The sequence below is a fragment of the Spinacia oleracea genome, chromosome 2 (assembly GCF_020520425.1).
Source record: "Spinacia oleracea cultivar Varoflay chromosome 2, BTI_SOV_V1, whole genome shotgun sequence".
Taxonomy (NCBI): domain Eukaryota; kingdom Viridiplantae; phylum Streptophyta; class Magnoliopsida; order Caryophyllales; family Amaranthaceae; genus Spinacia; species Spinacia oleracea.
The window spans coordinates 103,943,801-103,955,983 of NC_079488.1; the positions used below are offsets into that span (position 1 = coordinate 103,943,801).

General features: G+C 36.1%; 1 protein-coding gene across 1 annotated transcript; it reads right to left on the bottom strand.

Annotated features, from left to right (window-relative positions):
• Positions 1–5,579: 5,579 nt before the first annotated feature.
• LOC110789807 (AT-rich interactive domain-containing protein 1) lies at positions 5,580–11,129 on the bottom strand. The gene is made up of 3 exons (XM_021994511.2): positions 10,947–11,129; positions 9,407–10,550; positions 5,580–6,944 (listed from the first exon to the last, which is right to left on the bottom strand). Exons 2-3 carry the CDS (start codon positions 10,529–10,531, stop codon positions 6,180–6,182), a joined length of 1,890 nt encoding a protein of 629 aa, XP_021850203.1. The 5' UTR covers positions 10,532–10,550; positions 10,947–11,129; the 3' UTR covers positions 5,580–6,179.
• Between the last annotated feature and the right edge of the window lie 1,054 nt (positions 11,130–12,183).

Consider the following 12,183-nt stretch of genomic DNA (forward strand, 5'->3'; position numbering starts at 1 on the left):
TTCTGCAATTTAGAACCAACAATAAATTTCAAAGGACATGCAATCTGTCACAAAACCAAAAATGCAAGAACCTAACATGTATGGACTCAAGTAAATTTTGAATTGACTATTAATTGTAATTGAATGTGAATGAAGTTAATTAAGAAAATAGTTGATTATAAATTTTATTCAATAAAATTTTAATTTCAAACAAAATCATATAGTTAAGAAGTAATTATTTATTTAAAGAATAGACTTAAATTAAGCAAAGTAAATAAGTTTTATTGAAAATTTAGAAAAATGATAAATTAAGGAAATGATCAATAAAACAACTTATAATAAAATTTTCTTGAAAAAAATAGATTAAAATTAATGTTGAGATTCCTCTCAAACCAAAACAATTAGTCAAAATTGTGAGGCTGGCAAAAAATGGTGGTAGTATTATAATAAAATTATTATATTATTATTAAGTATGCACAACATAAATATTTTGAATATGTTATGTAAAGGATTGCAATATGTTATGCATGCATCACACTTTATGATCGGGCGAGTTTGGTTTTAGATTGGGTCGACGACAAAGATAGACATAGATGATTGACTAATATTGACTAATAAATAGAGATTTTGTGTTGATGAGCGGGTTTGAGGATATCATCTACCCACCTTGGAGATGGAGCGAGTTTAAATTTATTGGATTTGAATACACTCACTAAATCCTAACAATGTATGTCACTTTTTAATATCAACACAATCAATTTTAATACCCCGTAATAACCTTATGTCAATATATTCAAAAGTTAGCTGAAAAATAAAGTAAATTATCTACTGCCCCTAAAAAAAAGTAAATTATCTACCGAATATAGGGATGTTAGATTGTTTGCGGGGCGGGTTCTTTTGGAGACCCTCCCGCGGATTCATCTCATGGCCGAGCAGGGATGGAGGAAAGTTTGGTGGGTGATGTGGTTAAAAAATGTATGATCCAACGCGGTGATGAAGCGGTGATGGATTTTAGATTGGACCTGCATTCCTTGATTATCCTTCATCTAATTCATTATAAATATATCAACATTTGTTTACACTCCTTTTATTCCAATTTAATCGTCACACTTTCTTTTTTCGACCATCAATTTATTTTTCATACTTCTTTTATTGCATGAACTCACTAATATATTACATCTCTCTTCTCACTATCAAAATTTAAGGTCTCACTTATTCTGTCATTCACTTCAACTACTTTTGTGTTAAAATATAATAGATAAGCCAAAATCTACTTATCATATAAAACTCCGTGAAAACTTAATGTGACGATTAAATTGGGAGGGATAAAATACTATCCTACATATGTAGTATAACGTTTTGTTTATTTACTCAATTACTCTAATTAATCAGATAACCAAATTGTCGAATTCTCTAGAAAAAAGATTTAAAATTCAAAACTCTTACCGAAAAAAACAGGTGAGAGGGGAGGGTTTGAGGTGGATGTGGATACATGGGTGAGTGGTGGAGCAGAGAGGGATTTTGTTTTTTACCCCTCGAGACGAGGAGACGAGGATGGGGAGGGGTGGCTATCGTTCCTATCACTGGTGGTGGCGGGGATGGGGATGTAAATGTTTTGACGGGTACGATGTAAAGGTCGCGCCCCGTTTCAACATCATCTCTAGATAAATAAAGTAAATGGTCGTGTTAAGTGGTCGGATAATGAGGCAGATGAGACGAGTATTAAGGTAGATATAACTATCAAAGGGAATGGTAGATTAAAATAAATTTAATTTTGATAGAGGTGATGAATGATGATGAATATAATTTTGTCTATGTACCCTTTTGTTTTATTTTTTTAATAAATAAGACGACAGATATGTTAACAACAAAATTATCCATCATTAATTTTAATTAGCAGAATATCTATAACCTCTATTATGATGATTATTATCTACCACTGTAGTTTAAGTTTCATATAAATTTATATTTAGATTACAAACCGTGCATCGCACGGGTACTATACTAGTTGATAGACTATAGAGTACTCTCCAAACTTTATACCACCATTGTTTAAATTATACGTAGAAGTAATCAACTATATTGCGGCAATCATATTCACACTTAGAACAATATAATAATACAATCATCAATTATTTGGAGGGCAAGAATAATTCATTACCTTATAGGGCACGTATCATAATTTATTGAATAAATGGTTATTACCTATACAGCTATACGGCTTAACCTCTAGGTTACCATATTTTTTTCAAATAGATAAGGAAAGAAATTTATATATAATAGTATATAAAAAGGAACACCATAAATTATTAGAAGTCATGTGCATCTTATTGTTAGAAGCTATGTGGCATCTCTCCTTTCATCCATCATTTTTTTTTTTTCAATTTTTCTTTATTGTTTATGTGATTAACAACTTCTAATGCCTTTTCCACTCCATTTTCCTTATTCAACATCAAGTTTTTAATAGTCTAATATATTCATTAGTCTCTTCCACTCCACCCCTTTAACATCCAATATTTATTCAACATATAATTTTTATATTTTTCCAACCTTCAAATTACACCTCTATTTAATTCATATATTACCAAAAATTACAAGTACTCACTAATTAAAACTTCAAAAGACATTTGAACAACCACTATACAACTGCCCGTTCATAGAACGGGCTCAAAAGCTAGTTTATATTAAAGACTTCTCTCGATGATAACATCTAAGTGGTTACTATGGAGTACGAAAAATTGAGAGAAGTTACGGACTATAACAAATATCTATATACATTGAGCTTAACTTGGTAGGGAAATCAATTTGTGACTTGGAGGTCACACAGTCGAGCCTCATCAACCGCGAACTGTTAGGAAGTAGCTCAAGCGAAAACTTGCGTAGTTGGGCTGGTTAACGTGTGATAGGTGTTGATTTAATAGGGTGTCTTCTTCTTAGTGCTCTTGACAAGGTCCTTGCGTCCCCGAGTGATTTATCGGCTTGGGTACAACTCCTTATTTTACCATGTTGCATTTTGACCACTTTTGTGCCTCCAAACAGAGCTCAACGACGACCGCGTGAGAGGGAGCGATGTCAGTTTGATTGTATCTCTCGTGCCATTTTTAGATGGAGGTTCCTGGGGATAGGCTTTGTTTGGTGTTGGATCACTTATCTGAGGTGACCTCATCCTCCGGTGGTGTGAAGAAATCCAAAAGCCCAGAAGAAGTTAACCTGTTTCAATGCAAACAAAATTCGGGAGATGGGCACTTTACCGATGCTACTAAGGTGTTCACGTCATCTGGTATTGCTCCATCTAATCCTGGCCCTCTCTATGATTTGGAGGCCAAGCACCCCTATGCCCCTTCTCCGATTTTTCTTTCTTCTCCACTTGGTGAGGATGCCCTTTCTGTTGATAAAGATCTGGTGCTGAATATGATCCAAATTAAGCTTTCCTAAAGGAACTTATGAGGTCGCGATGGAATTAGAGCACAACATTTTGTGGATATTTTGGGAGGGGTTGGTTCTGTTCGGCATTCGTATTGATCGCTTGGGGCAGAGGATGAACCATCGTCAATTCGCTCCGTGTTGTGTTATAGACTCACGGTACCTAGATCTGTTCCATGAAGGTAGTCTCTGTCCGAGTTGCAATGCTCATAGAATGAACCAATGGGGAGATCACGTTGTCCACTGTTCTAGTGAAGTGGGTGTGAAGTTCGGACATCATTTGGTGCTTGATATTCTTGTTGATATTTGCTCCAAAGTTGAGATTGTGGTGTGTAAGGAGGCTCCAATTAGTTTCCTCTTAAAGGCTGGGAAGGATCTAAGACCTGCAGACCTTTTACTATTTAATTGGTCCCAGGGTAAAGATGCATGTTTAGATGTGACCAGCATCTCTCCCTTTGCTGGTATGGGTGAGTTATTCGGCTCCTGGGGTGGCCTTGCACAATGTTGTGGAGAAGAAAAAGAAGAAGTATGCGTCCAAATGCAAGGACAACGGGTACAAGTTCATCCCATTTGCTTTCTCTACGTTCAGGGAATTAGATAATGAGGCCTTGGACACACTTTCGCGTATCAAATCTCTATAAACTAATCACTCTAACAATGTTAGAAGTGGTGCATTTATCTTTCATACATTAAGTTTTTGCATTCAGAAAGGGGTGAGAGCATAGTTTATTTCTAAACTCTCATCTAACTTTATGTAAAATATTTACACGTTATTAAAATAGTAAATAATAATAATTTACTATTCATTCAACAGCTGGATTTGCCTCTCTATAATTATATACATGTTGTCATGAATTAACTAAATACTTTATATCAAATTCTTCAATTTTACTCTTGATCGCTTCTTCAATTGACATCACGTTCTTTTGGTGCTCTGAAAAGAAAAGAATCTCCAAAAAAATATATTATAACAAAGCTTAAAGAAGAGGGCAAAAGTAGCAATCAGCCTTCACTAAGAGTTCTTTTCACATCCATTTTTGTGGCAAAAGCATGTACGAGTAGTGGACATTTAACTAAAATGATGAACCCTCTCTCTATCTTTTTTATCTATTGATTTTTTTTTTACCCAAGTAAAGAATCTACTTCAGACCTTCAGTTGGTATATACGGAAGTAAACAAAGACAATTAGATATAGACATCTTGAAGAGTTGTTCTTCCTATTTTCAATTGGTTTAGGAATGTTATCTCCTTTGTATATGTACATGGTTAAAATTTCCACCCACTTCTTGAATAGCCTAATAAACCTCTACAAATTGATCAATTAACAATAAACTACGAGTATTGACTATTAGACCGTGCATTACATGGGTCTAACAACTATTTAATACAGTAAAAATCAATCTGCTTACTTTAATTTGGGTGAAAAGATTTATCGATAAGAAAACACTCTATAAAATTTGTTGGAGACATTTATTTATTGGAAGGCGAAAATATGATTTGAGTATATACAAAACAAGGGACCCACAACTCTCAAATTGCATGATGTTCCTAGTCCAAATTATAGACCAAAGTACTAAGAATGATGTAACTAGCATCAAACTTGAGAGATAAATGCTTCAATTCAATGAATTTGGTCTAAAATTCATTAAAACTTTGGGTTTATTCTTATATTTTTAAAATGTGGGAGAAACAAATCCTGAATCTGAAAGCAAAGTACCACCACCCTTTCCAACTCCCTATTTTTTAATGCCCTAATAATATTGGTGCCCTCTTGCTGAACCAAATTAAGACTTAGTAATGGTACTATAGGTGTTAAATTTCTGAACCGGGAAAACTTGAAAACTTTAGATAATGACCTATTTTAACAAGTCTCAAGAAAAAGAATAGTAAACTAGTTTAGAGCTTATCCCATCTTCTCTAGAAAATCTTACTAAACTGCTAGATCTTTGTTCAAACCAACTAACAGGTCCGTCGCCATTTTGGCTAGGAAATCTCACAAATTTAACGTTCTTGGATATATACATTAGTAAGTTTCAAGGTCCAGTAATAACAATATGAAATCACCAAGATCAATAAAGCATTATACTCTAGAATATTGAATATGTTCCAAGTGATTGATTTTTTAAGCAAAAACTTCACTGGTGAAATTCGTGGAAAATTAAAGTATCTCTATCATCTCTGGCCAACTTTACTGGTGTCCTAGTTGAAAAATAACTAGGACACCCTTTGCTTAAAGATGTAAAACCATTGATAAAAACAAGTGTAAGAGGCATCACTTTCAATGGAAAAGCGATAATTAGGCATTTAGCAACAAGCAGAAAATAACTTCGAACAACGAATTGCACCCAGAACCAACATGGCAACCCTAGCAAGTGCAGGAAACAAAAGCACTATCCGATTGTTCAAAACCCCCCTTGCTCCAAAATATTTGATATCATGACTTGAAACATCATGGAGTTTATATACAACAAAAGTAATTCAGGATCTGAAATTCTATGATTCATAGAAAAACAGAAACAGGTCCAAAACCCAAAATAACGCAGCTTAATGAATTTGTGTCATCAAAAGGTATACCTGCCAACTTAAAGTGGAGTAGTAATTCACAAGGGTCTTCACTGTATCAAAATTGTGGTGGTATGTGCAGACGTAGATAACTCAATGGGAAGGGAGGTTTTCTTTTCTTCATCAACAGTGCAAAATTCCCAAACAATAATCAGAGAAGCAACGTAAATCCCTGTTTCCTGAAAAATAACATATTCCATGTTTGTATGATCGATCTATCTTTGTGAAGTAGTGTTGTGTCTGAGAGTAGTAGTGGCTGAACCATATTCTGTTTCATCATCATCGCTGTCAATGTTCCTAGGGCTGCTTCTATTTTGGAAAGCTCTACGTTGAAGCACAAAGACATTGAAGTAGTAGTTCACCAGGTCAGCCCAACTCTTTTTGGGTAAAACCTCACGCATTTGTTTCCAAAAACATTTCCGATGAGAGACAGGATTCTCCTTCACAACAGACTTGAATTTCTTTTCCTCCTCAGCGGTCCAGGATACACTACATTCTTCACCCATCTTATCAAATTTCCAAGTATAAAATGCTGAACCTAATTCAAACTTCATCTCCATTCTTCTCTTAGAAACATGAAACTTAAAACACTGTGCGGTTCCAGGAAACAGGCAGCCACAAGTATCTAACCTTCCTTTCCCAACGCGATCTCTTTCAGCCAATAGATTGTTTTCTCTGTTTTCCAATGACCAATCTCGAATACCCAACCATTTAGGGTCACTCTTAGAAACCACTCCTGTCCATTCCTGTACCTTTACCTGGAACTCTTCACCAATAGGAATTCTCTGCTGTGGACGACTTGTATACATTGGAGCAGTTGGTTTCATGTCCAGCCGAGCTTCCAGCCGTTGCCTTGGACGTCCCACATTTGTAGAAAATGGCTCAATGGGTGGTGTGTTGGGCAGATTTTCGGAAAGGAGTCTTGAACTGGATCTTGGTCCCTCGTCATCAAACATGGATGGATGCATTTTCTGCCTTTTCTACAGGACAGAAATAATTGTACATAATGGATACATGTCCAAACTAGAGAAAACAAACAGAACCCCTACTATCTCAGAAGAAAAAAAACACCATGTGAAACAAAAATAGCAGTTCATTAAGATTTGGCAAAAAATATATTGATGTGACAATGAGTAAGAACTCTCAGTATTCAATCTCATTTGAACTGTAGTTCCACAAACCATACCAGGAGATAGAAAAAGCAAGTAGCAATGTGAAATCTAAACGACAGATATAAGAGCAGACATCAGAGTTCAGAAATACACCTCATGAACCAGAAACTGACATTCATTCAAAATCCTGTCTATCACCCAAAGGAGCACAATGAGAGATGACTATCAATCTATCATGTTAAAATTAGAGTCATCAGTTAATTCTACCAGCAACCACAACAAATGCATAGACTTGGTTGCAAGTCTTAACTCTAAAGTCTAAACAACAGTCTTAAACAACTACCAAGTAAAAATCAGGGTTAGTTCTGAGCATCTGGGACCACACAGATCACCTGATAAAAAGGGGCCCAAAAATTGGTATTTCGTTACACTACTTTCAATATTTACAAAGAGAAAACATATGGATCGGTGGTTAAATTGTTGGATTCTTGGATGTACTTTGATTCCTACTCGTTTCATCTTCAATTTCATTATAAGATTTATACTTTAGTAAAAAAAAATTGTTAATAACAATTGCGTATATCTTTAAACCAAATTAAGGACTCAATTTCAGAAACTTGCACATTGCCTTTTTCATTATAGGCAGTCGTAGCTCTGCCCCTAAAGTCAATGATTTTATTCCATTTAATAAAGCACCGTACTCTTTATTAAGAGTACAACAGGGGAAATTCTTCAGAAAAAAAGATAGTTACAATGTTCAATCAGTTAAGGGTCTTAGTGTCTTACAGATAATTAAGAGTGGTTAGATAAATGAGGCTGCTTCTACATGGTGCAAATTGTAAGGAGAGATTGCACAGAAAGCAAGAATAAGGGAAACCAGCCCGTGTTAAAATGTAACTTAGGACACACTTCAGTCAATGGCAACGATATACACTGCACCAACGCCTTCTAAAGAGGCTCCCACTTTGGGGAGTTAATGTATTGCAGTATCGCTATGATATTGTTTCCAATTGAATCATAGTACAATGGCAACAAACATTTGCTGCTTCCTTAGTTTTAAAAAGCGCGAAGCGCACTGAAGCGCAAAAGGGCCCTGGAGCTTAAGCGCAAAGCGCAAAGCGAAAACGTACGCTTTTCGTAGGCGAAGCGCACTCGGAAAGAAATAATAAATTTTCAAAAGTTCAGAAAATATGGAGAAAATATGGAAAGAAAAGATGATGAAAAAAGAGAAATCAAAACGATGAAAGAAAAATTCAGAATCCGACAGGAGAAATCCGGCGAGAAGGCTAGAGAAATCCGGCTACGGGAGAAAATTGCACTAGGGTTTTCAAAAACTTCCCAAATATTCGTTTTTCAAAAAAAAAATCACGTGATACTTTAAAAAAGAAGATTAGAATCACGTGGCTTTATTTTTTATAAAAAAGAAGGGTCTGATGTGCCCAGACTACAAGAAGCGCAAAAGCGCTAGGAAGCGCAGAAGCACCGAAGCGCTAGGAAGCGCACGCTTCTTGTATGTCGCTGGGCTTCGGCTGGTAGAAGCGTTTTGGTTTGAGCTTCTGAGCTTCCGAGCTTTAAGCGCAAAAAAGCGCGCTTTTTAAAACTAAGGCTGCTTCACCGTAAATAAGAAATGCAAACCATTTTTAGTTTAGTTCATTGTTATCCAAGAGAGAAAAAAAAACACGGCGCTTAAAATTTGACCCCAGCCATGCATCACAGCTAACATATACTTCTAAGAGGACTAAGAGTCTAAGACTATCCTTATATGCATCTCAGAACTGCAGGAATCAATATAACATCTTATACCTGCTTAACTCTTTCTTTCTACACTTATAACATCTAATACCAGCTTCTCTTTGATTACAAAATCCACAAAGATACCAAGATTTTCCAGAATAATACAAAGACACGTCAATGATGATCTTACGCTATATGTAACACAATGCCATACCATTTATACTACATAAGGTACTTTGCATATTCCACATTCTCCCCCTCCAAAAAGAAAAAGAGTAATCAATCAAACCGGCTGTTAACAAATTTCAGATAATAAACATAGCTTTTATGGTGATGGATTGGGAAACCAGTCAACCACTAGAAGCACTATTGATTCCAGGTGTGACATGCTATTATTGCAGTGTTTAGAACCAGCCAGATTTAACAACAAATTATCCGGACTAAACATGCTCTAGCCTACATGATCTCGTGCACATACATGAAAATTATTGTCCAATGTGAGACAAATCGTTCATGGATATATGCAATGTTATAATTAGATTGCAATAGGCTTACAATAAATTATCAGATATCAAGAGAATGAATTAGGTGAGTACCTGAAAAGCAAATTGCTCAGTGTTCTTCCTAAGGAACAGAGCTTCACGGGCCAACAAAACTTGCTTCCAACAATGGTCATTTCCATACAATGCCCACTTAGAGCACTCAGGGATTGTGCCAATCGCAGGGTCAATAGGATGCTTGGCCACATTAGCTATCCAACAAAGCATTCCTGACATAGAATCCCGCTTCCTCTTGAGACTTGAAACCTCCTCCTTCAACACACTTGAATCCATAACCAACCCCTCATCATCAGTCGAACATTTCTTAGAATTGCATGAATTCTCAGAACTCTTAACCATATCATCAGCCACAATTGTATCAACTGAAGACCTCCCATCATCCGATCCATCCGATGAAAAAAGACCAGCATAAATAGTCTCACTCTTCGTCTGCTTAAAATTCTCATTCCCATTGTTCTCTCCTGTAAAACCGACACCATCAGTGAAACCCATCTCAACCTCCTGCTTGAACTTTGTAGTGTCCTCATTCTCCTGTGTTGAATCCCCATCATCTCCAAAACTCATAACAAACTTATTCCAATCCATCTTCTTATTAACATTCTCCTCTTTTTCAGTTAAGTCTACGAAACTAATCTCACTCTTCTCCTTCAAGCAATAAGAATCATCATTCTTCCTCATATCCTCCATGATTTTGGACACAAAACTAGTATACTCCGACCCTAGCGCCATTGAAACCCCCTTCGACCACACGCCACTACGAAATCGTTCACACTTCGAGCCCTCAACACCCTGTAACTTCCCTAACCAGCTCTCCAATGAATCTAAATACTTCAAGTAAATCAACTTCAAAGCAGACCCAATTCCAGGACCCAACCCATATAGCAAACCCACCTCATCCCACAACTTTTTTGCCGAAATCGCCTCAAACCCACCCTTCAACTTCACAACAAAGTACAATTTAAGCAAATCTACAGCATGCCCATCTCCAAGTAGCGGAGGCAAAGGCCGGAAACATTTACTAGAACAACTCTCTTCCAAAAAAACCGTAATCAAATCAACAAATGGTGCTCTGAGCTCATTTTCGTCGATTTTAATACCCTTATTACACGGTTCAAGCGTCTGAGATGACTTGCATCCTCCTAATTTCGACCACCCTGCCATGGACTTTTGAATTCAAACCCTAAACCAACAAATGACAGTACATTCAAACAAATCCAACAAAACCCACTAACAATTCAACATCAAAAAGAAACAAAATCAAAAGGCAAAACCCAGAAATTCAATCAATGCAGTTAGGGTTTTCACTCAATCCAACTTCTGGATATCTGTAACTTTGTTGCATAAACCCGAAAATCGAAGAAGAGAAGATGAAGAAATGGGGGGAGAAAGGGAGGGAGAAAGCGGGGGATTTGAAAATTTTGACGAAAAATATACGAGTATACGAAAAAAAACCCACCCCACCAAAGTCCTCGAAAGAATTGAATACTGATACACTGTGTGATGTGGATTTGTTGTGTACTCTACTAAAAAGAGAGAGAGAAAGAGATGGTTAGAGAGAGAGGAAGAAAAAACGTACCAGAGAAAAATTAGGGGAAAAATTGGGAATTTGGAGTGAAACTTCCTTGACCTCTTTGCTTTGCTTACACTTTTTGCCCTCTTGTAATTTTTGTTCTTTTTTTGAAGGGCCCTCAAATTGGGTGAATTGGAAATTGAGGGGAGAGAAATATAAAAATTGTGGAGAAAATGAGGATGGGTTAGGGGGGGGGGGGGGGGGGGGGGGGAGAAGAATTAGGGATTTTATAGGAGGGTGGGAGATGGTGGAATTATTTGGGTTTTTAAGGGAAGGGGAGGAGGTGGTGGTAGGGTGTGGGTGAGTGGAGAGAGAGAAAATTTTAAGGGTTTGTTAAAAAAAAAATTGGATGCTTTTTTATGAGGTTTTGTGTTTGATTTTATAGTCATAGGTGTTTGGAAAAGTGGTTAACCATGGTTTGTTTAACTTCAGAGTTTGATTAGTGAATGAATAAGTTGGGAGTTAAGATCTATAAAAGGGTTCGTCTTTTTATGAGATCTGCTTTTGAGTTGGTTACATTTAAAATATGAGTTGTACTTAGGGTTTAAACTTGAAATTTTAGTTAGGGTTTAAACTTTTGATATGCACGATACTCATCCCTATCCTAATCCCCGCCTCGCGGGCGGAAAATAAAATTAACCCTGCTTCATCATCCATCCGTGTATCCACACCCACCTCAAACCAAACCCTAGACGGCTGGACCTGTATTATTTTTTGATAAGAGAGTTTTGAATTTTAAAACTCTAAGAGTATTTGACAATTTATTTGTTTGATTACATTATACTTTGGACACATGTAGTTTATAGATATTCTCCTAATAAAAATTAATGATGGATAAATTTGATATTGCCTTATTCGTGTCTTATTTATTAAAAAAAAAAACCAAATAAGGGTACATAGACAAAATTATTTTCATCTCCATTAATCACATGTGTCAAACCTAGCCCTAAACGGTTGGACCTGACATTATTTTTTTGGTAAGAGAGTTTTGAATTTTTAAACTCTATTCTAGAGTATTTGACAATTTATTTGTCTGATTACATTATACTGTGGACACATATAGCTTGTAGATATTCTCCTAGTTAAAACTAATGATGGATAAATTTGTTATTTCCCCTTTTGGTATCTTATTTATAAAAAAAAGGAAACAAATAAGGGTACATTAGACAAAATTATTTTCATCATCACTCATCACATGTGTCAAACCTAGCCCTTGACAGTTGGACCAGACATTTTTTTTGGT